Raw genomic sequence first — 26,553 nt, 5'->3', positions numbered from 1 at the left:
GCCAGCGGGCCTGGGAGCCTGGGAGCCGGCTGCGTCACCGCCCACTCTCGCCCCGCCTCCGCCTCCCCCCCCCCTCGCTAGGGGCTCGGGCCGCCTCTTCGGCGGACACTGGGTGTACGGAGCAGGAAAATGTCCGCTGCCCGGCTGGAGGGCGCGACACTCATGTCTTCCGTTAGCCACCATCAGCAACCTGTGCTCTGTCCCCACTGCTAAAAGCAGCTCCTCGGGCGTGTGTCCCTTCAGCGACCCGGGGGACAGTTCCCAGGGGGGGCGGGGCCAACTCGTCAGAGGCATTCTCATCCGGGTATTCCTTAGATGCCGCAGCCGCCATCTTTGTTTTGTGCTGAAAGTCGCTATTGACGCCCGCGGACGGCCGGGCGCGGGGAAGTGGCAAGATGGCGGCTCCCAGGGCGGAGGCGTGGAGGAACTGAGGGAGACCGCGGGGATGGGTGCGCCTGCGCCTGACCCGGGCGCAGCCTAAGCCCGAACCGAGGGCGCAGCGACCCCAAGCCCTCGGCGCGGGGCTGTGCGGGGCTCCTTTAAGAGGCGTAGCTAGAGGCGAAACCTAACGAGGGCGGGAGGGGGAGCAGTGACGTCATCGATCCCGCCCCCTCGCCCGAATGTCGCAGTCGCCATGTTTAGTTGTTACTTCTTCACACAAGATGGCGGCTCCCAGGGAGGAGGCATGAACGCCCTGCCGTTACCGCTCCTCATGCCGTACAGTTGCCACTTCAGGGCCTAACTCTGGGTCTTTGGAGCGGCTCCTGTGGGAAGGAGTCATAAGGCGGGAAGCGAGGATCGGACGCTGCCTTGCGTTTTGTTTGCATTGGAAGAACTGACCCAGGAGGAAGAGAATAGGGGAGAAGGGGGAGCTAATCTCAAGATGGCGGCTCCCAGAGCGGCAGGCGCAGCCTGAGCAGCAGAGGCGAACTGAGCGGAGAGGTTCAAGACCTCACAAGCCGTACGGCGCAAGCCTCCGAGCAATCCCCGAGAATTCAAGCTCGTCCACGGGCCTCCGCCGAGCCTCTGTTCCTTACGAGTGCCGAGGCTGTTTCGGGAGCGGCGGCTGCACTTAGCGCTGGGCGGGGAAGCGGGACCGTCTCAAGATGGCGGCTCCCACAATTGTGGTCTGAGCACCGGCGGGTCTGGGGCAACCGCGGCGCTTGTGGCTCCTATCCACCCGCCCCGGAAGCCGGCCAGTGCAGGGGACTTGGGGGGTGTGGGAACCGGGCCGGGGCTCCGCCATTTCCGGCGGGTGAGGGCTACGACTGAGGAAGGGAGGAGAGAGAGGCGGCTCAAGATGGCGGCTCCCAGGGCCTCCCGCCCGAGCTTGTAAGCAAGAGCGTCCGGGCAAGTAGTTAGAGCGGCAGGACTCGGCGGCCTCCAGCTTTTCGGGCCAAGCCGGTCTATAGTTTCGGGACGCTCTTCAGGAGTCGGGGTGAGCGAGAAGAAGGGAAAGAGCCGAAGGGAAGGAGGATAGTTAAGATGGCGGCCTCCATGGAGCCGTCCACCGCTGTGTGAGGAACTGCTTCTCCGTGAGAGCTGCCTTAGACGAAGGGGGTGTGTGGGAGGTGTTGGGGGGCTCCCTTCCCGCTTCGTGACTTTTCCCCACCTCGCCCTTTCTTGGAACTATGGCTTCGGCCGTGTCGCCTGCCAACTCTCCAGCGGTGCTCTTGCAGCCCCGCTGGAAGCGAGTGGTGGGCTGGTCGGGTCCAGTTCCCCGACCCCGTCACGGCCACCGCGCCGTGGCCATCAAGGAGCTCATCGTGGTGTTTGGCGGCGGCAACGAGGGGATAGTGGATGAACTGCACGTGTACAACACGGGTGAGTGCAAAGCTCACTGGGTCCTCGGATCTCTCCCTCCTTCCATCTCCTCCCTCTCCCTTCCCTCCATCCCCTCCCTCTCCCTTCCCTCCATCTCCTCTTCCCTCCCTCCATCTCCTCTTCCCTCCCTCCATCTCCTCTTCCCTCCCTCCATCTCCTCTTCTTCCCTCCCTCCATCTCCTCTTCTTCCCTCCCTCCATCACTTCCCTCACCTCAGTCTCCTCCCTCACCTCCCTTCTCTCCCCCTCCCTCCGCACTGATCTGCTTTCTCCTCCCCTCTGCGACCCTCTGCTCTACCCCGCTTCTCTGCTCTTTTCCCCGTTCTTACACCCCCAACTCTCCTGTATTTGAGGGGTGCTTTCATTATTGAAGAGGAACCGTCTAGTCCGGCTGGTGCGGGGGCGTCGCCAGCAGTGGTGACTTCAGACATACACCGTTACCCCGGCGAGCGTGCTGGCGGATGCGTCCCTTTGGTGCAGGCAGATTCCCACCCCCTCCTTCCCTCCCTTCCTCCCTCCCGCCTCCTGCGCCTGCTCAGCTAATCATCGCTAGTGCTCATTCGGGAGAGATGACAACTTCTAGATTACAGATGAGTTCTGTCTCGGGGAAAGGGGCAGAGTCTAGCAGCCTAATCCCGATTTTGGGGCGGGGGGTTGTACGTTGTGGGTAACCTCTCCCAGTTGGTGCAGGAGCCTTGGGGAACCACATATCAGGCAGCATTGCTGCCTCTTCCTCTGGGCATTCACTTCTGCAATGCTTCTCTTCAAGTTATCGGTTTTCTTGATCCTCAGATGTAGTAGATGAATTCCAGTGATCCCGCAGCGGGCTAGGTGGTCACTTACCTGACTCTTTTCCTCCTGAGAGGTTAAGGAGGTTACCTGCCCATGTTCATGCCTGCCCCAAACCCAAGGCCTAGTTTTTTTGGGGGGGAAGGAGCTGGATTGGATGGCAGACTGAACACAGTGCTATGCTTCTGTCTGGGTATGCTGGCCTGTGGCTGACTTTCAGCCTTTTGCCAGGTTTCCTTGCTAGGTCTCTAGGGCCTGGCTGCATCCTCCTGCAGCCCCCTTCCCATGGTGGTCACTTGGCCTTCTTTGCACACCTATTGCCTCATTCTGAGTGGGCTGTTGGATGCCTGCTGGCCCATATCAGCTTGCCTTGCTTGTAAGGAGGGACTTGAGGCGTTGTCACTGAGAACAGTGGGCCTGTGTCTGTTGTGTTCTGGATGAGAGCTTGAGGGACTAAGGCATGGGCAGGGAAAAGTCCCCCTTCCCAGGTCTAGACAGTAGTCTTTTAGGAAGTTCCCCTCTGCAGCAGCAGGGAAGTGTGATCAAGTTGGACATAGCCAGGGACCATCTGCCAGCTCATTCCCTGTTGCTATCATATCTAGCAAAACTCCTTTTGCTCCAGATCCATCCTCTTCCCGGGCTCTGGTGATACCAAGTCCTTGAGTTTGGGCACTGTCTCCAGCTTTCAGGTTGCCCTGGGGTGGAGAGCTGGCAGCCCGAGGCAGAAGTTGGTTGGAGTAGCAACAGTTGGAGCTGGGTTCTTGGTTGGGTGCTTCCCCCACCCCCCATCCCCAGGCAGAGTGCAATTTTCTCTGAACCTTGTAGGCTGTTGCCCCCAATTGACCAAGTTGACTTTCAAAGGCTGGTGGGTTGCAGTGACCCTTTGCATTCTGAGTCTCAGCACCTGTTGCCTCAAGCGAGGCCGGGCTGATTGGTGGCGCTCTGTGCCAGCTCAGACAGCTGCGGTGGCAGCAATTAGCCCAGTAAGGTAAGGTTGAGGGGCAGGGCTGTTTTTAGAGAGGCCATTGCCCTGAGCAGATCCTCAGCTCCTTGGACCAGCTTTATTCTCCCAAGGCCTGGAGCAGGCGCTTTGGCAGGGAAATACCATATTAGAAAGTAGGGCAGGGGCCTAATTAGCATCAACTCCAAAGTCCACTTCTTCTTGGGGCCTCTGCATATTCGTTAGTTTATTACAATGAACTGGTCGCTTTGGCCTTGATTCATTCCCAGGCTGTAACGATATGTTGTGTAGTAGTGGATATCCAACCCTCCAAAGGGCTGCAGCCCCGATTCTTCCAGGGGGAGCACTTTGGAAACTGCCCTAATCAACTCCTTAGGTGACTTCCCAAGAGAGCAACTAGCGACCCCACTCCCTATTCCTGAGTGTTTATGTTCTGTCAAATACGGTCAAATAACCTCCGGCGCAGGGATCTCTCTGGCCTTTCCTGTAGCTGCAAGGTTCTAGTGTTCTCTGGAGAGGTGGGGCCTGGTGTTGCCCCTCTCCCACCAGTGGTGGTACAGATGCCCATCATCTTTAGCTGCTACCTCCACAGCTGCCCTCCTGCTTACCTTTCTTTTGCTTTAAATGAGGTCAGGGCGTATTGTCCTTAGGCTTCTTCTCTTGCACCTTTCCTTCTACAGGATAGGTGCTCAGAGACTCACTGATCTGCAAGCATTCCCTGTTGCTAAGATAAAAGACTCCAGGGAGCGCATTCAGGGGGTGTGTGCACGCACACTTGGCTGGTTTGGTTATCTCAACAAACGAATAGGGTGACGGGGATGAGGGGTGGCAGGTGTGTGAGAAGGTGAGTGTTCTTCCTCTTCGACTGCAGTCATTATAGCAGCTGTGGGACACTTGACTGGTCTTTGGGAGGTCTTAGGATAGCTACCGTCCTTGACCTCAGGTAATTTTATCTCAGCCCAGCAAAGCAGATTACTCAGAAGACCTGGTGAGGGGAGGACATGGCTGGTTGGCCTTAATGGTTCTTTAAGGTCTACCAATTGTTTCAGCTGGAAGGAGCATTGGAAAATATCTAGTAGAACTCCCTTGTTTTTGCACATGAGGAAATTGGGATCCAAGAGGGGAAGTGACAGGTCCAGGGTCACCCCACCAGCTAGTTGTGGAGTCTGGCGAGAGTACAGACCTTCTTGGAGACTGTTAGGCTATCTCTTCCTTTACTTACCAGGCAGAGACCACCACCTTGGAAATGCCCCCCTGTTCCTCTGTCCCTGTAGCCAAGTCACTGAATTGAGCTTGTCTCAAATCTGTTCCTCCTCCATTCTGGGCCCTCTCCTCACATGGCTCTTGCAGTCACTTCCTGATTAGCCCTGTTAGTTTCACTTGTCGGGAAATCCTATTCACCCTTCTAAGCCTAGCTCCAATGGTCACCTCTTCTGAGAAATGCCCCCCCCAATAATCGCCCCTGCTCAGTGCGGAGCTCTTTCTGGGCTGCTCTTCCCATTTTGGTAGGAGGGCATGGCAGCTTCCCTACTAGATTGGTACTCTGAGTACGCAAGCTGTCTCCTCTGTGCCTCTCAGCACCCGGCACCACGTATGCCACACAGGAAGTGTGCCTCAGCGTGACTGAGCGAACAAAAAGGCAACTGGTGCGACTTGACCATCTACCCACTGTGTGTGGATGGGTCTCTAGATGGTGATGCGTAGAGGTTGACAGGGCAGCAGCAACTATAGACAGAGTTGGCACAGCATGGAAAGGGGTGGGGGAACTGATAAAACACAGAAGCTGGAGTTTCAGTCTTGTTGAGGAGAGGGAAGGTGGAGTCGTATTTCTGGTCATCCAATGAAGGGTCCGAGGCAGCCTCCTTTCCTCAAAGCCCCCTCCCAGCTGAGAGCTGTGACAAAACCAGAGCATATCAAGAATGAGGAACCCAGAGATTAGGCTGTATGACACCCCCTACTAAATGAGCTAGAGATAATATTATTAAGGGGTGACTATGAGTAGCTGTCATATTTAAGAAGTGGTTGCTTGTGCCATCTCAGGGGCAGAAACTGGGACTGTGGATGATATGAAGAGACTCAGTTTACAGTTTTATACCAGAAACTGCACTGCCTCACAGAATGTTCTTGGTGGGGGTGGATAGGGCCCCTGCCCTGCCTGGAGTGTTCTAGAATGAGATCAGGACCTCTTGGGCACTGTACAATGAGCTGGTCATTATGAGCTCTTAGGATATTCCAGGTTACATCTAGCATAGCAGCTGGGTCAGTAATCAGTTTGATGGGAAAGCTGTGGGGTGATTCCATCTGCCATGTAGCTTTGTCCCAGTCCTGCTCGATGGCCCCATAGCTATGTGCGGCAGCCACCAGGGTGCTCAGATAAGCGAGGGCAGCTGATGGCTCCTTGGGCATGGGGCCCTGAGGTGGGCATCTAGAGATCACTTTAAGTTCATGACAAGGTTCTTGTCTGTCTGTTTTGCTCTGTGACCTCAGGTAAGTCACTCCCCCCTGGGTTCTCTTCTTTTATCAATTAAGGGATGTTGGCTGAGGCAATCTCAGAGGTTTCTCTCAGCTTTTATCCCACTAACTAGGATGGAGATCCCTTTCAGGGACCATTCATGCAGGGCAATTTGCCTCAGCATGGGAAGCTGCTGGCTTTTCTTGGTGTGTGTTTGCACTAGGAATGAGCTCAAGGTAGTGAGCCAGGACCTGGTTCTTGATGCATGCGCATGGCAGGCAATACAGCATTGCACCTCTGCTAGGAAAATGGCGGAGGAGGGGAGAGAAGGATTTGTGCTAGGCATCTTGAAGTCCCTGTGACTCACCTCAACCACGGAAAGAACGGACAGCCTCCTCCAAACCAACCTGTAGAGTTGGGTAGTGGGTAGTGACAGGAAAGGCTGTAACTGTCTCAGGAGGTGCAGTTGTGCTTTTAGATGAGGGCAGGCCTTTCGGGTGAGGTGCATGTTGGGCCTTGAGGGTGATAACATAGGATTTGGGTACCCAGAAGGCAGAGGGGCTGTAACAGTAAGCAGCTGGGGCCTCCCAAGGTCCTCCCCACAAGACTAGCCTAACCCCTAGTCAGATCCCAGGAAATGCTACGTTTACACCCAAATCCCAATCCCTTTGCTTGCTCATGTTGACCAAGACAGATTTAGGCGCATGGAAGCAAGCAGAGTTGCATCTGACCGCCCCTCTCCCCCAGTTTGAGGTTTTTGGAAAGAGTGTGGCATATCCTTTAGGGTACAGTCCTTTAAATAGTATGTGATGAAAGGGACCCCTCAAAAGAGGAGGACATTTGCCCATGACTTTCCCAGGAAGCCCTGGCACTTCTGCTAAGACAGGAGTTGAATGAAAGGACTCAGAAAAGAGGGCAGGTCATGAGCGTCACAGAAGCCGGGCCAGCAGGCTCGCTGCCTGGCTTTTTAAATTTTTTTACTTTTATTTTTTCCATCACCATTTATTCCCTCTATGCCCTCTTCCACCTCCACCCCCACAATCACTACACTGTTGTCCAGGTCCATGAGTTCTCTGCTACCTGGTTTCTGAGTCATCCCCTTCCTTGGTGGCCTCCCCAGCTCACCGCCAGCTAGAGGCGATGGGCTTTGGGGAAACTTCTGTGGCCGGCAGAGACTGTTAGGTGCCACAGAAGCTCATGCTACTGCTGCCACTTCTGGCTTTTGAGAATGTTCCTGAGGGGTATGGGAGTGGCCTGGGGAGAAGGTCAGTGGGCACCATTACCTAGGAGACACCAGCAGACATTGTTCTTGTGTGGCCTCGTGTCGTCGTGTGTCGTTCCCCCTCCCCCCCAAGCAGTCCAGGCTGCCTTGGTTGGCTTCCTTCCCCCGCACCGCAAGAAGGGAAGACACTAACCAGTACTAGTTGTTCTTTCAGCCACTTAAAGATGCAGCCATGGGCCCCCAGGACGAGGAGCACAGGGCCACCGAGAGAGTATTTTGGGTGTTAGAAGTTTCTTTCTGATGACCCACTGAGCGACAGGGGAAGGAAGTTGGTGGCCACATTCCCAGAAGCTGATGAATTATCTTGGTCAGTGACTTCCGGCTTATTAGGGCGAACTTGATGAGAAGCAGGGTGCTCGCAGGCTGTTTTAAGGTGGCCTCTAAGGTCAAAGAGCTTGGAAGGTGGCTGTGATAGAGCGCTGGCACTTGAATGCTGAAAAGGGAAAGTCCCATATCCTTGGAAATAGAGGTGCTGTATCTGCCCTTCCTTTCTTGGACCATATTATGTAGGCTGGTGGATTTGGGGAGTAAGAGGAGTGGGGACTCTGGTTTTAGGAGTTCCCAAGTTGTTCTGACATCTTCCTTTTGTTCACCAGCAACCAACCAGTGGTTCATCCCAGCTGTGAGAGGGGACATCCCCCCTGGGTGTGCAGCTTATGGCTTTGTGTGTGACGGGACTCGCCTGCTGGTGTTTGGTGGAATGGTAGAGTATGGGAAATACAGCAATGACCTCTACGAGCTCCAGGTAATGGCCCCTGGTGTGCTCCTTACAGTTGTGGCTGGGGGGTAGGGTGGGGGCGGTGAGGCAAGAATGAGGTGGTGAAGGGGGCTGCTCAAGAACCTGTCCAGGCCCCGTACTGCCCAGTACCTCCTTGCTCCAGTCAAGCACGTACTTCAACCTGGCCAGCTCCTCCGTACATGACAAATAGCTTGGGCTCAGAAGGTGGCGGGCTCATCCGCAATTCAATCACCGAGTCTTGATTTTGCAGGCAAGTCGGTGGGAATGGAAGAGACTCAAAGCAAAGACACCCAAAAACGGGCCCCCTCCGTGTCCTCGGCTTGGGCACAGCTTCTCTCTTGTGGGCAACAAATGCTACCTGTTTGGGGGTTTGGCCAACGATAGCGAGGACCCCAAGAACAACATTCCGAGGTGAGGCTGTGTCCTCTTCATGTGGAATCCCACGTACCAGTCAGCCCCACCATGCCAAGTCCCTTTCCTTTGTGAAAGGAGAGGGTGGCACTAGATGTCCTATAAGGAGCTTTTTGGCTCTGAGGTCTCTAACCCTGAGGAGGTGTCGGGGAAGAAGGGCCAGGCCAAGACGTAGAAACCTCCCTTGCTTTGGGATGGTTCCTATTCCTTGGACCTAGTTTAGATCCGGTGCTTGCCTAAGCTTCTGCTGCCTGTAGGGTTAGTGGAGGTTATTTTTATTTTCCAAGGCTGGTGGCCAAGGGCCTTTCTAAAGTCTGGAGGTAATACCAAGCCGGAGGCCCTGGTATAATGCCCAGCTTTGTGTGTAAGGCAGCCCAGCATGCCCTGTCCTGCTGCTGCTGTTGGACACAAGCTCATCCTCAGGAGTTCTTGGCAGGCTCTCCTTGGGGGCGAGTGTAGAAGAACTTGTTCACATGACCATAGCCCCCTTTGTATCCCAAGAAATCCATAGTTCACCCATAGAAGCTGGTGAGCTCTCTGGCACATGGAGTCAGGGTTTGCCATAACTGACCTTTCTTTTCCAGGTACCTGAATGACTTATACATCCTGGAATTGCGGCCAGGCTCCGGAGTGGTAGCCTGGGACATCCCCATCACTTACGGCGTCCTGCCCCCACCGAGGGAGTCACATACTGCCGTGGTGTACACTGAGAAAGACAACAAGAAGTCCAAGCTGGTGATCTATGGAGGGATGAGTGGCTGCCGGCTGGGGGACCTCTGGACCCTGGATATTGGTAAGATGTGGATGTGGCTTCTCCAGTAGCCTCAGAGCAAAGCTAGTCTGCTCTGCAGCCAGCATGGGATGGTTGGGGAGTGTCCTGCTTGGCTCCTTGTCATGGGAGGGTGAGAGCAGTACCCTGTTTGGGGTTATCATGTTTTCTCTGAGCTTGTGGCATTGTTTTTAAGAAAGAACAAGGCAGAGTTGGTTTGCCAGCTTATAGGAGAACGGGGGAGAGGTGAAGGCCTTTCAAAAATGGAATTGTCTAGATTAGGTAGTATTAGTCCCTGCTGATTCATCAGTGGTCAGACTGTACCAGGAGTAGTGCATACTGGTCTGTCATAGTCAAAAGGGGTCTCAAAAGCCCATGAGACTTCTAGGGGCTACTTGGGCTGGTAACCAGGTGGGTGTCAGGAGTTGGTAGAAAGAACTGTGGGGTTTTTGACCTGAAGAAAGTTGAGAGAAGGTGGCTGACAACATATATTTGGAGGGTAAATTAGGTCAGGGTGGGTACTCAGTTTTTTGTGAGCGAAATCCCCAGCAGTACCCTGCTTCCTAACACTCGATCTATAGACAGTGGAGGTAGTATGGGAGCGAATGAGTTTTGTGGAGAGTAGGATGCACAGTGTCATGTCTTGTGCTCCCTGCCCCGACTCTGAGAACAGTGCTAGCCCATAGCAGGGGCCTTCAATGAGATGACAATTGCCAGGATGATGAACACAGCTTGAGACATGCTAGAACCTGATCCAAGTGCCTCCCGTGGCCTATAGGGAGGCCAGGCATGGAATTCTGGGCTGGCACCCACCTTCCAGAGCCTTCCTCAAGGCCTGGGAACTTACTCTGGGTCAGAGAGTGTGTGACCCTGTGTGGGTAACCCTCCTTTCTCCATTGCTCTGCACAGAGACTCTGACGTGGAATAAGCCCAGTCTCAGCGGAGTGGCACCTCTTCCTCGAAGTCTCCACTCGGCCACAACCATAGGCAACAAGTGAGTAGCTAACCATTGCTTTTATCTTCCTAGCCCTCTCCCTGCCTGCCCCCACTCCTGGCCCCAGAGGGCTCTCAGTTGTGTTCCAGCAATTCTGAGGAAGCCTCTTTCTGGCTGGGCTGGTATTCAGCAGCCCTGTGTTTTCATTATGACCCTGGAGGACCAAGAGAAGACACAGGGTAGAGGGGCATGTACTATTCTAGATTCTCCACATATAAGCAGCTGGGTATCTTTGTCAATACCAAGGTCCCAAAGCGAATGTAAGAATGATGGGGACTGGGATGAGCTCTAGATAAGCTGAGCATTGGTTTCATGTAGTGGAGGTGACACAGTTCTTTTGAGGGCTGAGCCACCAAGCAGAAGAGGGCCACATCAAGAGCTTCATGCATCCTAGGGGACTCTCCTGGGGAGAGCTAGAGGACCAAGTGTATTTAAAACTTTACTGGATGGAAGAGGTGTCCTCTAGGTTGGCACCACCTCTACAATCGTCTCCTACTCTTCCCTCCCTCGTCCCAGAATGTACGTGTTTGGTGGCTGGGTGCCTCTCGTCATGGATGACGTCAAAGTGGCCACACACGAGAAGGAATGGAAGTGTACCAACACACTGGCTTGTCTCAACCTGGGTATGGCCTCCTTGGGCTTGGAGTGGCCTATGGAGGGCTGCGGGAGGCTGGCCCTCCCCGGCCCAAGAGCTGTGTGGGGTGTGCAGGGAGCAGAGCTTCTCAGGCCCGTGCCTCTAGAATCCCTAAGAAGTAGCCACTTGTCAGAGCTCTCGGAGGGACCCTCCTCTTCATTTGTTGAATAGGCTCTTCCTACACAAGGTCCGACATATGAAAGTACAAAAGCCTAAGGGTGCAGAGCCTCCCATTCTGCTTCTCAGAGGCAGACAATTTGGTAGGTTCTCATCCACCCTGCCAGGGACTTTTCTGTATGTACAAGCATTACCTATAGGTTCCTTTAGAAACAAAACGGCAGCCTGCTCTACTTAGAGCTGCACCTGTCCTTTTCCATTTACTCTGTCTTGGAGACCATCCCATCCCCACACGCCAAGCGGCCTCATTCTTTTGAATTGCTATCCTGGTATCGAAACTTGCACAGACACTGCTCCGTGAGTATCCTTGCACCATTCTCACCCACGTGCAAGTGTATTTGAAGGGTAAAAACCTCAAGATAGAATTGCTGCCAAAGGGATGTTGCCAAGCTGCCCTGTACCCACATAGGTACTTCTAGCCATGCTGGCACAGTGACTGTCAAACTATTTGCTCTTCACCAAGTCTGATAAGTGATTAAATCTCGCCATGGGCCAGTCCCATGCCCCCTGCTCACCTTGAGCCCCCGCTGCAGCAGGCACTGAAATCAAACTGCCAGGCACCTGATGGGTTAAGTTTGCACCTCTCTTATTTTGAGCACAGTACTTCATTTTTCTTAGATCCATTGCCTTTTCCATGACTTGCATTCCTCTTTGCCTGTCTCTATTGGCTCTTGTGTAGTTTGATATATAAGAGGTGAAACCTTTGGCTGTGCCTGTCAAATAGTTTTCCCCTTTTGTAGTTCGTGGTTTATCATTTTCTTTGTTAGGGTCTTTTTGACGAACAGAGTTGTTGTTTTGGGGGTTTGTTTTTTTTCTAATTTAGTAATCTTTGATGCCTTCTTGGTTTTAAATTCCCCATCCCTGCCAGCAAAAGGCCAAAGGGCCAGTAGAGGTTGTTCGTTCCTCTGCCCCCCTGCTGACCTCCACCGCCTGCTTTCCCCAGATACCATGGCCTGGGAGACCATCCTAATGGACACACTGGAGGACAATATTCCCCGAGCCCGAGCTGGCCACTGTGCTGTAGCAATCAACACCCGCCTGTACATATGGAGTGGGCGTGATGGCTACCGAAAGGCCTGGAACAACCAGGTCTGCTGCAAGGACCTCTGGTACCTGGAAACAGGTAAGGCCAACTGAAGGAGGCAGCCTTAGGGCCCTCCACAGTATAGCTGAGCCTGAAGGCATAGCCTTCTGCCATACTTATCCCAGAAGCCTCTGCCTCCCCCTTCTCACTGACTGTGCTCTCTTACAGAAAAGCCACCGCCTCCAGCCCGGGTACAGCTGGTACGAGCCAACACCAACTCCCTGGAGGTGAGCTGGGGGGCAGTGGCAACCGCCGACAGTTACCTTCTGCAGCTCCAGAAATATGACATTCCTGCCACGGCTGCTACTGCCACCTCCCCCACACCCAATCCAGTCCCGTCTGTGCCTACCAACCCTCCCAAGAGCCCTGCCCCCGCAGCAGCCGCACCTGCTGTGCAGCCGCTGACCCAAGTAGGCATCACACTCCTGCCCCAGGCTGCCGCCGCACCCCCAACCACCACCACCATCCAGGTGTTGCCGCCAGTACCTGGAAGCTCAATTTCTGTGCCCACTGCAGCCAGGACTCAAGGTGAGCCGGGCACCAAGCACTTGAGGGCAGGGGCTAGCCTCTGGGAGAGTGCCTTCCTGAGTAAGGGCTGCTAAATAGCAAGCCTGGCAGTTGTTAGTGCAGGCTTATTATTGAGTGGTGAGGGTGGGGGAGCAAACTCAATCCCTCCTGTGGAGCCTATCACTTTGAGGGTATCTGGAAAGGCCAGACATGAAGCACTAGCAGTTCATGTCTAAATGCTAAAGGACCCAACAGAGGGGCTGGGGGGGCTCTGCTGATCGCCACCTCCTTCTCTCGTCAGGTGTCCCTGCTGTTCTCAAAGTGACTGGTCCTCAGGCTACAACAGGAACCCCGTTGGTCACCATGAGACCTGCCAGCCAGGCTGGGAAAGCCCCTGTCACTGTAACCTCCCTTCCTGCAGGCGTGCGAATGGTTGTGCCATCACAGAGTGCTCAGGGGACGGTGAGGAGCCATTGTGAGACTGGGCTGGGTGGGGCAGGACTTCCTCGTGGTCGATGGTGCCCTCACTGGGTTAGAATCCCACCCAGCTCCAGCACCATTCATCCTGGGTGCACCAAAGAGGTGACCTTTCATTGCCAAGTTAATAAGAATTAACAAGTTAATGCCTCAGAAGGACCTCCCTGCCATCTCCCAAGGGCGTTTTAAATGTGAACTTTCTTCTTCTAAAACCTGGGGAGAATCTAAAAGGAGAGGGTGGGTTGGTTGACCCAGGCCCGTGAAGAGGAAGTGGTCTCTGACTCTGGTCTTTAGACAAGATCCAGAGCTGCTGACAAACTCCTGCCTTGGGTTCACTGTGCCTGCGTGGTGGTAGGAGTCCAGGTTTGGGGCCAGGAGAGCTAAAGTCCTGCTGCAAGGAGCCCTGGGCGGGAAGGAGGCTCCCTGATGAAGTCTGGAGCGGGGAGCTAGATGGCCTAGGTCCCAGGGCTGTGTTTCACGCTCCCCGTGCCCACCACAGGTAATCGGCAGCAACCCACAGATGAGTGGGATGGCTGCGTTAGCCGCTGCAGCCGCTGCCACCCAGAAGATCCCTCCTTCCTCGGCGCCCACAGTGCTGAGTGTCCCCGCAGGCACCACCATCGTCAAAACCGTGGCTGTGACACCTGGCACTACCACCCTCCCAGCCACTGTGAAGGTGGCCTCCTCACCAGTCATGGTGAGCGTCCCTTGGGCCTGGTGCTGAGCCAGCAGCCTCAGGGCTTGGGGCTTCTAGGCAGTGAATGTGATCTTGCAGTGGTCACTTCTCTGGGACTTCAGACCAACCCAGAGAGCTGTTGGTCTATAATTGGGGCTTGCCGTGGGCTCTGGAATAAGCTTTCACCCTTAGGGATGTGAAGCCTTAAGCTAGACCTGTGGTTGTTCAGTCAACCAAACAGCTCTTCAGTCTGGGAGAGGGGGAAAGAGGAGTGGGGGGAGGTGAGCCAGAGCTGTAGGCCCACCAGGACATCCCAGATAGAGGCTCTACCTCTCTCCATCCCACCCATCACCTACCTTCTCCCTGCTCTGCTCTGCCAGGTGAGCAACCCGGCTACTCGTATGCTGAAGACTGCAGCCGCCCAGGTGGGGACATCCGTCTCCTCAGCTGCCAACACGTCCACTCGCCCTATAATCACAGTGCACAAGTCAGGGACTGTTACTGTGGCTCAGCAAGCCCAAGTGGTGACTACAGTTGTGGGTGGGGTCACCAAGACCATCACCCTGGTGAAGAGCCCTATCTCTGTCCCAGGAGGCAGTGCTCTGGTGAGTGCCACCCTGTTGCATGTGACAGCTGCTAGGCTATATCACTGCCCTGGGCCCATGCCAGGAGAGCCCTAGCCCGTGCCATGCCCTTGATTGGTTTCCAGATAACTCTCCATCCTTTGCTATTTAGATTTCCAATCTGGGCAAAGTGATGTCAGTGGTCCAGACCAAACCAGTTCAGACTTCTGCGGTCACAGGCCAGGCATCTACGGGCCCAGTGACTCAGATCATCCAGGTGAGCTTGTGGGTCTGAGACTCTGCAACTCAAGCAAGTATAGCTTGCATCCCTGCCTAGAGAAGATCCCTTGAGCATGTGTTGCACAGAAAGTCCTACTGCTCGGACCTATCACCCACAGTCTTCAGAATAGTCCCAAAGCTGCTTGGGCTGTGGTGGAGAGCAGCTAGACTAGCTACCTGTCGTGTTAGTGATGCTAGTCCTCCTTGTCCTCCTCCACCTGTTTTCCCTTGCAGACCAAAGGGCCCCTGCCAGCCGGGACCATCCTGAAGCTGGTGACCTCAGCAGATGGCAAGCCCACCACTATCATCACTACCACTCAGGCCAGTGGGGCTGGAAGTAAGCCCACCATCCTGGGCATCAGCAGTGTGTCCCCCAGCACCACCAAGCCTGGCACGACCACTATTATCAAGACCATCCCCATGTCGGCCATCATCACACAGGCGGGTGCCACAGGTAGGGGTATCCCCCGGCGCATGGGCAACAAATTGTGCCATGAGGCTAATGCCAGACAGGCATAGAGGCCAGTCTCTGCCCTGCTCTTGGTTTCTGTTTGGTTTTTCTCTTCTCCACCCTCTCCTTGCCTTTTGTTTAAGATTTGTAGGAAGGTGTCAGAATGCAGGTTTAATTGGCACTTCATCTTTTTTTTTTAATACGTCTTTATTGATTTTAGAGGAAGAGAGAGGGAGAGAGAGCTAGAAACATCAATGATGAGAGAGTCATTGATTGGCTGCCTCCTGCACACCCCAGACTGGGGATTGAGCCCGCAACCCAGGCATGTGCCCTGACTGGGAATTGAACCCCGATCTCCTGGATCATAGGCCAATGCTGAACCCTGAGCCACACCAGCCGGGCCACTTCATCATTTTAAGTGAGGGACATCAAGAGTAACTACCGAAAATGGGGCATGGGAACTAGTGCTGGTGGAGCCTCAGAAACCCAGCCTGAAGCTAAGCTACCCCCTCTCCCTTCTCTGTAGGTGTGACCAGCAGTCCTGGCATCAAGTCCCCCATCACTATTATCACCACCAAGGTTATGACTTCAGGAACTGGAACACCCGCGAAAATCATCACTGCTGTCCCTAAAATTGCCACTGGCCATGGGCAGCAAGGAGTGACCCAGGTGAGGCGTTTCTGGCCTTCTCTTCACCCCACCGTCCAGTCTAGGACCTGAGCAGGCCACTTGTGTCCTGAGGGTCCTGGAAGGGGACAGCACGGAATCCAGCCAACCTGAGTGATAATCGAGGGTGGTTTCTTCTGGTGTTCTAGGTGGTACTAAAGGGGGCCCCTGGACAGCCAGGCACCATTCTTCGCACTGTGCCCATGGGGGGCGTCCGCCTTGTCACCCCTGTCACTGTCTCTGCCGTCAAGCCCGCAGTCACCACATTGGTTGTGAAGGGCACCACAGGTGTGTAGCTGCTTTGCATATTCTTTCTGGGTCCACCTCCCATAGGGTTGGGAGGAGGATGCAGATGCTCTCTCTGGAGCCTTCTATTCCTGTTGAGGGCACTCTAGAGTTCCCAGTGCCCCCAGCCCCATCCAGGTTGGGAAACTGCTGGAAAGGAAGTGCCAGCAGCAGGCCTCATCTCGATCCTGCCTCCCTGCTTTTAGGAGTCACAACCCTAGGAACAATGACCGGCACCGTTTCCACCAGCCTCGCTGGAGCTGGGGGCCATAGCACCAGTGCCTCCCTGGCCACACCCATCACCACTTTGGGCACCATTGCCACCCTTTCAAGCCAAGTGATCAACCCCACTGCCATCACTGTGTCGGCTGCTCAGACCACGCTGACAGCAGCCGGCAGTCTTACCACTCCCACCATCACCATGCAGGTAGGGTGGCTGGGAGTGCATGAGGGCTGTGGGGGCGTGTCTGAGAGCTGTGGGAAAGCATGAGCCCCGGCCTGAGGTGTCTGGTCTCCCAGCTGTCTGCTACTGTGTGCACCAGGTCCTCTTTCTTCCTTACGCGTGTAGCACCCATGGGACGTGTTCTCTGTTGCAGAATCATAATTCTTAATCACTAGTAGTCTTTCGTGTTGAAACATACTTCAGTTGTTTATAGATTTTGAACGCTAGATTTTTCTTGTGATACAGACTACATGACTGTTTATCTTCACACGCATATAGCATTTTTCTTCTTTTCATGTGTTTTAAGCTGAATTCCTGGAATTGGTGAAGTGTCTGTTGCTGGCATTTGTCTGGTGTGGGATCAGTGGGATTCCTTCCCTAACCCAGGCTGGCCCTGCCCCACAACCCCTTCCTAGGCCCTGTGGCCCTTGAGGCGAAGCAGTGCCTCTTCCTTGGTCCCTGAGAAAGTCAGTGTCTTGGGATCAGAGGGTGAGCAGGAGCCGAGTGTATGATACCAGCTGGCGTGAGTGACACTGTAGGATGTTGGGAGGGGCAAACAGATGGGAAGATGTGGCACTAATTGTTCCTGTCTGGTGTCTTTCTAGCCTGTCTCCCAGCCTACCCAGGTGACTCTGATCACAGCACCCAGTGGAGTTGAGGCACAGCCTGTACATGACCTCCCTGTGTCCATTCTGGCCTCACCTACTACAGAACAGCCCACTGCCACCGTCACCATTGCTGACTCTGGCCAGGGTGATGTGCAGCCCGGCACCGTGACACTGGTGTGCTCCAACCCACCCTGTGAGACCCATGAGACGGGCACAACCAACACGGCCACCACCACCGTTGTGGCTAACCTGGGAGGGCACCCACAACCGACCCAAGTGCAGTTTGTCTGTGACAGGCAGGAGGCAGCTGCTTCTCTTGTGACCTCGACGGTGGGGCAGCAGAATGGCAGTGTGGTGCGCGTCTGCTCCAACCCACCCTGTGAGACCCATGAGACAGGCACCACCAACACGGCCACCACTGCCACTTCCAACATGGCTGGGCAGCACGGCTGCTCCAACCCACCCTGTGAGACCCACGAGACAGGCACCACCAGCACCGCCACCACTGCCATGTCAAGCATTGGTGCAGGCCAGCAGCGAGACACCCGTCACACCTGTGTGGCCACCACCATCCCTGCTGTGGTTCGAGTCAGTGTGGCTGCTGGGGCACTAGAGGGAGCCCAGGGTTCTATCAAGTCTTCATGCCAAACTCACCAGACCAGCGCAACCAGCACCACCATGACTGTGATGGCCACTGGGGCCCCAAGCTCAGACAGCCCGCTGCTTGGGCCAAGCCTGGCACTGGAGGCTGGAGGCCACAGCACTGCTTTTGCACAGTTGGCCTCTACGAGCGGCCAAGTCAGGCCCAGCGGCCCCAGCAGCAAGGACAGTGCTATAGCCGACCTAGGTCAGTTGGTGTCCATGGGGTGCCAGCTGGAGGCACATCACACCCACACAACCAACACCCCCACCACAGCCCGCTCCACCATGGGTGCTGGGGAGCCCGGCGAGATGCGGGGGATCCCCACACCTGCGTATGAGAGCTCATCTAGTGCTGCTGTGACTGTGACAGCCTTGGAAGCACTGCTGTGCTCCTCGGCCACCGTGACCCAAGTCTGCTCCAATCCACCATGCGAGACCCACGAGACTGGCACCACCAACACAGCCACTACCTCGAATGCAGGCAATGCCCAGCGGATCTGCTCCAACCCACCCTGCGAGACCCATGAGACGGGCACCACCCATACACCAACTACCGCCACCTCTGGTGGGGGTGCAGGCCAGCCCGAGGGGGGGCAACAGCCCCCTGCTAGCCGCCCCTGCGAGACACACCAGACCACTTCCACTGGCACCACCATGTCAGTCAGCGTGGGTGCCCTGCTTCCTGACAGCAGCCCCACCCTCAGGACCCTGGAGTCCGGGTTGGAGGGGGCAGCACCACCCACCATCTCTCCCCAGGCCAGCACTTCATTGCTGACTCCTTTTCCAACACAGAGGGTGTGCTCCAATCCCCCCTGTGAGACGCATGAGACAGGCACCACACACACGGCCACCACCGTCACCTCCAACATGAGCTCAAACCAAGGTGAGTGAAGATGGCCAGCCTGGTGTTTGTGGTCTCCTGGAGCCCAAAATTCAAAGGATGAAGGAAGTGGTGGCTAAAAGATCTATCTAGCCAGAACCCAACAGATTCCGTGGGGCTAAGTTTACCTGTGGTGGGGAGGGGTGTCCTCCTGGCAACTGTCCTCTAGTGACAAAGCTGGGTAGAATTCCTGGGGCACCTGTCAACCAGCATCACCGCTAGGCCCTTACTGGCTAAGTGCCTGTCACCCAGCTCTGCCTGTCCCCTCACAGATCCCCCACCAGCTGCCAGTGACCAAGGAGAGGTAGAGAGCACCCAGGGCGACAGTGTGAACATCACCAGCTCCAGTGCCATCACAACAACTGTGTCCTCCACGCTGACACGGGCTGTGACTACCGTAACACAGTCCACGCCAGCCCCTGGCCCCTCTGTGCCGGTAAGAGCCCCGGGAAGGTCCCCTTTTGCCTCCCTGCTGCTGCCTAGTGCACCTTCAGCCCATGTGCTGTTCTGGAGTTGGACACCGGGTGTCACTCTTGTACCAGGCACAGTGTTGCTTCTGGTCCCTTTTCCAGACTATAAAAGGGCAACCTCCTGGCATGATAGGGTAAGAGGAGGGAGTCCCCCAGTCCCATGGCTTGCCGTTTCACTGTAACATATAGGAGTGATAAGGCAGGCATCTGAGGGCCCCTTCCTGACTAGACTGGGAGGCTTCCTTGAGGAGGGGTTAAAATTGGCCAGCAGGTCTCAAAGTTCTTTTCTGTTGCTGAACCCCTGCTGCTATATGACCTGTCACCCCTCCCCATTTAACGAGGTTCTGCTGGTCCATTGAGAATGGGAGGCCAGGCCTACAAGGAAAGGTGAAGGGTACCTGGTTCTGGCCTCCCTGTCCTCCCCTCTGACAGGGGCTTCTCTCCCTTTCTAGAAGATCTCATCAGTGACTGAGACTACCCCAGGGGCTCTGACCACCGAAGTCCCCATCCCGGCCACGATAACAGTGACCATAGCCAACACAGAAACTTCTGACATGCCCTTCTCTGCTGTTGACATCCTGCAGCCCCCAGAGGAACTCCAGGCCTCCCCAGGGCCTCGCCAGCAGCTGCCGCCACAGCAACTCCTGCAGCCTGCCTCCACGCCCCTGATGGGGGAGTCCACCGAGGTCCTCTCAGCCTCGCAGACCTCTGAGCTCCAGGCCGCTGTGGATCTGAGCAGTACAGGGGACCCAGCTTCAGGCCAGGAGTCTGCCAACTCAGCCATGGTGGCCACTGTGGTGGTCCAGCCACCTCCACCCACACAATCTGAAGTAGACCCATTGTCACTTCCCCAAGAGCTGATGGCTGAGGCCCAGGCAGGCACAACCACCCTCATGGTAACAGGGCTCACCCCTGAGGAGCTGGCAGTGACTGCTGCCGCCGAAGCGGCTGCCCAGGCTGCAGCCACAGAGGAAGCCCAGGCCCTGGCCATCCAGGCTGTACTCCAGGCCGCACAGCAGGCTGTCATGGGTAGGTGTGGGGGGTGGATAGCTCACCATGCCATCTGAGGTCAAGGCCAGATGAGTGCCCTGAAGGGAAGATGGGCCCCTCAGGAAGAGTGAGAACACAGGGTTCTGGAGCCTCCCTGCTGACGGGCAGCCAAGAGAAGAGGAGGCCTGCTTCCTGCCAGGGTGGCACAAGTCAGGTGTAATGGGCACGGCTGCTGGGCTCAGCTGGGCACCCAGGAAGGAGGCAGGGCCCCTTGGTTGGGGGATTTCAGGGTAGATGTAGACCAGGAAACATGGTCAGTAGGACAGACTTTTAGGGCCTATATTCTTTGGCTGGGGGTGGGGCTTGGGAAGTGACACTGGAAAGTCAGGGATGGGCTCCACCTGGCTGGTGTCCCTCTTGAGTAGTATTTTCCTCCACCCTGGAGCAGGTACTGGGGAACCCATGGACACGTCTGAGGCGGCAGGAGCCGTGACACAGGCAGAACTGGGCCACTTGTCAGCAGAGGGCCAGGAGGGCCAGGCCACCACCATCCCTATCGTGCTGACACAGCAAGAACTGGCCGCCCTGGTGCAGCAGCAGCAGCAGCTGCAGGAGGCACAGGCCCAGCAGCAGCATCACCACCTTCCCACTGAGGCCCTGGCCCCTGCTGACAGCCTCAATGACCCGACCATCGAGAGCAACTGCCTCAGTGAGCTGGCTGGGGCTGTCCCTAGCACTGTAGCCCTGCTGCCCTCCACAGCCACCGAGAGTAAGCAGAGCCCTGTTTGGCCATGTGCATATTTCCTGTAGCACTGTCCCCAGGGAACTCAGTTGACCAGGGAGAGGTTTTGGGAGGTATCTGGGTCCCTCCTTGCACAGACTGAAAGTGTGGCCTGGTCTGAGGGAAGGGCTCCCATGTGGAAACTGAGTTTCTGGGGTCTTTCCCACTGACACCTTTTTTCCTCCCAGGCCTGGCTCCTTCTAACACGTTTGTGGCCCCCCAGCCAGTTGTGGGATCCAGTCCCGCTAAGCTGCAGGCTGCCGCTACCCTAACTGAGGTAGCCAATGGCATTGAGTCCCTGGGCGTGGTGAGTCTGATGTGATGAGGCTTCATGGGGGTCACTGCTTCTGGGCCCCAAAGGCTGAGGGCCTGATCTCTTCTCCTTTTTCTGTCTTCCAGAAGCCAGACCTGCCACCCCCACCCAGCAAAGCCCCCGTGAAGAAAGAGAATCAGTGGTTTGATGTGGGGGTTATTAAGGGCACTAATGTAATGGTGACACACTATTTCCTGCCACCAGATGATGCTGTTCCATCTGATGTAAGTGTCCCCGGGAATTGATGCCCTCAGGTGGGTGGATCCTGGCCATAAGGCAGGTACAGGGCCTTGAGGAGACTTCTAAAGCTCCCCAGGGGTGCCCTCCATGTTGGAGCCAGCCCGAGGACAACACTCCCTCCTCTTGTTGCCCTTGAAGCAGTGAAGAAACCCATTCTTAGTCCTTTTGCCATGTCTTTCCTTATGAAGGGGATGTCATTGCTGCCCTCTTCCCCTCTCCCACATGGACCTGCATGGTACCCAGGTTGGAAAAATGGAGCTGCCCTCCTGACAGTGGGGTTTATGTCACTTCTCTCTCTCTTCCTGTTCTCTGGCCTCTTTCCGCAGGATGACTCGGGCACTGTTCCAGACTATAACCAACTGAAGAAGCATGAACTGCAGCCTGGCACAGCCTATAAGTTCCGTGTTGCTGGGATCAATGCCTGTGGCCGGGGGCCCTTCAGTGAGATCTCAGCCTTTAAGACGTGTCTGCCTGGTTTCCCAGGGGCCCCCTGTGCCATTAAAATCAGCAAAGTGAGTCTTGCTGTAGAGTGGCCCTCTGTCCCTGGTCAGTCCCCTGCCCACTTGGAGCAGAGCAGGCCTCAGCTGAGTTCATACACAGTGCTGGGCCAGGTGGGGTGACTCAGGAGGGGCCCCAAGATGTGGGCAGAGTTGGCCAGGTCTGGGTGAAGTCTCTGCTCCTGGGACTGTCACCAGTTGCCAGGGTGACATGGGCAAGTTCTTTCCTGTCCCCTGGCCTCATTCTCCCCCTCTAACATGGCAGCTAATGTTCAGAGAGTGTTCAGTATGTGTCATGTTAAACATGTTTTTTATCTAATTCTTAGAACATCCTGAGATCTGGGACCTGTTAGCTCTATTTTCCCAGTGAGGATACTGAGGCACCAAGAGGCTGACAAATCCTTAGGTGTCGAATTGGGTATAGAAAGGCTGTATTTTGAGTCCCTGTTGATTTTATTTTGCCATTACACGAGGCTGCCTTCTAGATGGAAGCAGATGAGGCCATCTCTTTGGAGCTTCTTGAACTCTGCTGTGAAATTGGTCTGTTGTGTTAGAGGAGTGGTGAAGTGTGAGTGGTCAGCTCTGGGAGTTGTGAAGCAGTCTAGCATAGGCAGGGTACAATAAAGTCACAAAGGCTAAAGACAGCACAGCTTAACCTCTGTCGCTTTGGTTCTAGAGTCCAGATGGTGCTCACCTCACCTGGGAGCCGCCCTCTGTGACTTCTGGCAAGATCGTTGAGTACTCGGTGTACCTGGCTATCCAGAGCTCACAGGCCAGCGGTGAGCCCAAGAGCTCAACCCCAGCCCAGTTGGCCTTCATGCGGGTGTACTGCGGGCCCAGCCCTTCCTGCCTCGTGCAGTCCTCCAGCCTCTCCAATGCCCACATTGACTATACCACCAAGCCCGCCATCATCTTCCGCATCGCTGCCCGCAACGAGAAGGGCTATGGCCCAGCCACCCAAGTGAGGTGGTTGCAAGGTGGGTATCATCCATGAGGCTTCTTGGGTGGTCTCTGGGAAGGGGGAGCTTGGGGAGTGGAAGCCCCTGGCACCAGATGGGCAGAGGGTGATCCAGCTCTAAGCTGGACTTTGGAGCTTTACAATCTGGCAGGGGGGCAGGGTAGTGGCCTAGGGTGCTGTGAAGTTGTTTTGGGGGGGCCCCTTGCCTCATCTGGAGGTACAGGGAAAGCTTCCCAGGGGTGTTTGAGGTGCGATGGGGTGGAGAGGAGCCTGAAGTAGGAGGCATAGAGTGTAGCTGGAGCCCAGTGGACATGGGTTGGGGAGTGGAGGCCCAAGGCTGCCCTGTCAGGTTTACAAGCCAGCTCCCACAAGGCTGACCAGGGAGGATAGTAAGGGCCTCTAACCTGAGTCCAGGGCCACCCTGGGGGGTGGCACACAGGAGCCCAGGACCATGGGGAGTGCACCCACCGGAGGGGCTGTCATATTCAGCAGACGTAGCTAGTTGTGCTGCGGGGCCAAGAGGCTGTGGGTGAAGGGGTGGGTGCAGATATGTTCTCAGCCTGTGGACAGCTGTGTGGCTGAAGTGATCTGACCCACCTTGCTGTGTCGCTCACTGCTCCCTTTTTGTTTTCAGAAACCAGTAAAGACAGCCCTGGCACCAAGCCAGCCAACAAGCGGCCCATGTCCTCTCCGGAAATGTAAGCAGGAAGCCTGTTTTGGGAACCTTCTGAGGCTGAGGGTGGGTGGCTCCTGGGAGGAAGGAGCAGTGGATTTGGGGGCTTAACTGGGTGTGATCCCCTACTGGGTGCCAGCCAAAAACCTACAGCAAGTCCTACAGTGTTGTCAGGAGCCACGCTAACACTTTCTCTTTCCCTTTCCTTCCATCTTCCCAGGAAAACCGCTCCAAAGAAATCTAAGGCAGATGGCCAGTGAGAGGCAGCTGGCTTCTACTGGATTCCTCTCCGGCCCCCCCCCCTCTGCTTCAGGAACACCACCCACCAGGACCCTGCCAGCCTATCCCACTCACCCAGCACTCACAATTTACCCTCCCAAGCTACTGGCCACCATTCATTCTCTCTCCTTTTCTCTTTTTAAAATCTCAAGAAAGCACATTTTACCATTGTTGTTGGGAGGAAGCAGAGGCAGGTCTGGAAGAACAGTGAGCAAGTGAAAGTAGTGCACTTGCTCCTCTCCGGGCCTTCCACTGGGGGCTGAATGAGTCCCCAAGTCCAGAGACCCTGAGGGAGAGAAACTTAAAGCAAAGATGCGAAAACAATGGAGGCCTGCACCTCCACAACCTGGGAGCCTCTTGCTGTTTATCACCCTTGGTTTGAGCAGGCAGCCAAGGGGCAGGGGACACGGAAGCCAGGGAACAGCACCCCTCAGTCCCCCTACCCAGCTTCTGCTCGGAGAAGCAAGAGAGGCTTTGTGGGGCACCCTGTGCTGGATGTATGTGTCTGATTTTATTTTATTTTGTTCCCTTTGCATTTCCTGCCACCTAACAGCCCACCCTCGACTTATCCAACCCATCTCTGCCCGTGATCCCATGGGAAGCTTACACATTTTCTCAGAGGCCTTTTTACCTATCCCACCTCTTTTCCCCTTCTGTCTTCTTTCCCATTTAAAAAGAGAAGAAAGAAAGAAAAAGAAAGGGGGAGAAGGGACCCCATGGTGGCCTGAACAGTGTTCTGTGAAAACCTCCTGACTCCCAATGGGGCATACAGAAGCCCCTTCCCCCCCAGCCTAGCTTTGGCCCCCCTGGGTTGGGGCTCGGGGCCACATCACCAACTGCTGCATTTGTTGTATTTTTTTAAGTTGAAATTGAAGTTAACATTTTTATTGTAATTTTAGCCTTAGCGTGTGCAGTTTTGTCCCTTTTTTTGTTGTTAGCTGTGTACAGACTGTGTATCTTTTTTTTTTTTTTTTTTTTTAAACTTTTCTCTCCTTGGCTAAGCCTTGGCAGGGATCTTTGTGGAGAAGCTAGGGGCAGCCAGGGCATAAGAGGCATGGAGTCTCCCCTGTGGACCTGGTGTTTTCTGCCCAGCTCAATTTCCTCTTGCTGGCCCCTGCTCTCTGCCCCTCTGCCTGTCCCCAGGCCTCTGGAACAAAGGAGGGGTAAGCTGTCTAACTTCACTCCCCATGGGCGAGTGCTCCACATCACACCACAGGATTGAGCTTGAAAATTTGCAAGAGCTTGAAGTCAGGTTTCTAAGGAGGACAGCCTAGAGGCCAAGGTCCAGTGATCCTCCTGGTCTGGTTCACAGCACCCTTCACCACCTACCCCCAGGCTCCCTCCTTGGCATAGCTGGCTTAGAGTGTCCAACACCCTGAATTACTGCTTCCTGCAGCCATCCCCTCCAAAGGCTATATGTAAGGAAAAGGGTAGGGTGGGGCATGAAGGGGAACTTGTTTTCAGAGGCAGTCTGAGAGGGCAAGTGTGTCGTTTCACCCAGGAGGGAGCCTGGAGGAGTGGGCTGACAGCACTGGCCACCAGGTCTATGAATGTGCAACATTGTCCCCAGACTATGCAGTCCTCCTAGGGGGGCTTAGGGTTCTGTTTGGAGTGGCTAATGAGACAGCTTTCTGCCCCATACCCAAGCTTTAGGCAAGGAGCAAGGCTTTCAAGCAGGTCATACATTTTAAACGAGCAGCCATCTTTTCAGAACCCCCCCCTTCCAGTCTGCTGTGGAGACCAGCTGTGGCTGCCTCTACCCCTCTCCCCCCCACACTTGGCTCCTTCTGGGGCCTCTGGTTTGTTGTATTATAGTGTATTTCGCTGTGGAAAATGTCATGTTTAGTCACCTTGGAGCCCACTCGCCTGGTTCCATTGTTTCCCTGTCCCTTGTTTCCCAAGCGCCCTTTCATTTCTCTTGTTTCTGAGAACAGTACTCCCGTTCTATTGTAGAGTAACCCCCGTGATTCAATATTACCATAGTGCAATGTCGTTTTGTGCTATTTTGAACAATTAAGACTTTTTTTGAAATAACCAACTGCTGTCTCTTACTGTGTCTGGGACTCCCATGGGAGGGTACTGGAGGTGGGGAGCTGGGACTCCCAAGCTCACCAAATTCCCAGGGAGCCTCTTGCAGGCCTGCCTGTAGTGGGATTCTGCTTCCCAACTGCCTTGCAATTTTCAGGACTCACCATGGCCTATGACCTTGGATAGGACCAGGCTGTCAGAGAACAAGGTCCCACAGCAGCTAATATTGTAGCCAAGGGGCTCCCTAGGTAGCTATTACCAACTCCCATCTGGAGACCAGATACCCTCCCCAGCCAGGGGACTGGGGCCAAGGCTAGGCAGGTCACCAGCTGCCGGTTGGGGAGGGCTTAGCTGGAGCTCCTTCCACCAGGGGCTCAGGACCCCAGAAATGACTATGGATGTCGTCGCCCATTGGGTGGTTCCCATGTCTAGTGCTCAGCAGGTGCAAGAGTGAATCCTCTTGTTCCAGCTTCCCTGTGCAATTGAGCCAGACCCCCCAAGAGGAAGAAGCAGAACTTCTCTTGAACCAACTATGATAGACCTTCTGTTGGAGTTGGGGTGGTTTGCTAGGGTATAGCCAGGGTTAGGTAGACCAAATTAGTACTTAATGCCAGGTGGTCCACCTCATGCTCGTGCTTGGGACAGAAAGCAAGGGAAGAATTCTTCAGCATGCCTGCCTTCCTCCCTGCCCCCACCTCCACCACTTCACTCTGGTACCAAAGCAGCCTCCTCC

At 55.2% G+C, this 26,553-nt stretch overlaps 1 protein-coding gene across 5 annotated transcripts; it reads left to right on the top strand.

The window, feature by feature from the left end:
• The first annotated feature begins 189 nt into the window (after positions 1-189).
• HCFC1 (host cell factor C1) lies at positions 190-25,830 on the top strand. Of its 5 annotated transcripts, none has more exons than XM_081126752.1 (26): positions 190-1,824; positions 7,904-8,052; positions 8,297-8,457; positions 9,042-9,250; positions 10,136-10,220; positions 10,737-10,843; positions 11,975-12,154; positions 12,284-12,643; positions 12,924-13,084; positions 13,599-13,796; positions 14,156-14,380; positions 14,511-14,615; positions 14,852-15,071; positions 15,595-15,737; positions 15,884-16,022; positions 16,226-16,446; positions 17,067-18,594; positions 18,864-19,027; positions 19,646-20,090; positions 20,500-20,820; positions 21,021-21,139; positions 21,232-21,369; positions 21,712-21,897; positions 22,559-22,859; positions 23,475-23,538; positions 23,734-25,830. In XM_081126752.1, exons 1-26 carry the CDS (start codon positions 1,632-1,634, stop codon positions 23,771-23,773), a joined length of 6,162 nt encoding a protein of 2,053 aa, XP_080982878.1. In that variant the 5' UTR covers positions 190-1,631; the 3' UTR covers positions 23,774-25,830. The 5 variants fall into 5 exon arrangements, with proteins under 5 accessions (XP_080982878.1, XP_080982876.1, XP_080982877.1 ...); XM_081126750.1 differs by having other exon boundaries at positions 19,517-20,090; positions 20,497-20,820; XM_081126751.1 differs by having other exon boundaries at positions 191-1,824; positions 20,497-20,820.
• Positions 25,831-26,553: the final 723 nt, after the last annotated feature.

This window comes from Miniopterus schreibersii (genome assembly GCF_964146895.1).
Source record: "Miniopterus schreibersii genome assembly, chromosome: X".
NCBI lineage: Eukaryota > Metazoa > Chordata > Mammalia > Chiroptera > Miniopteridae > Miniopterus > Miniopterus schreibersii.
The sequence above is the reverse complement of the archived record's forward strand: the minus strand, read 5'-3'. Positions and strand labels throughout refer to the sequence as shown.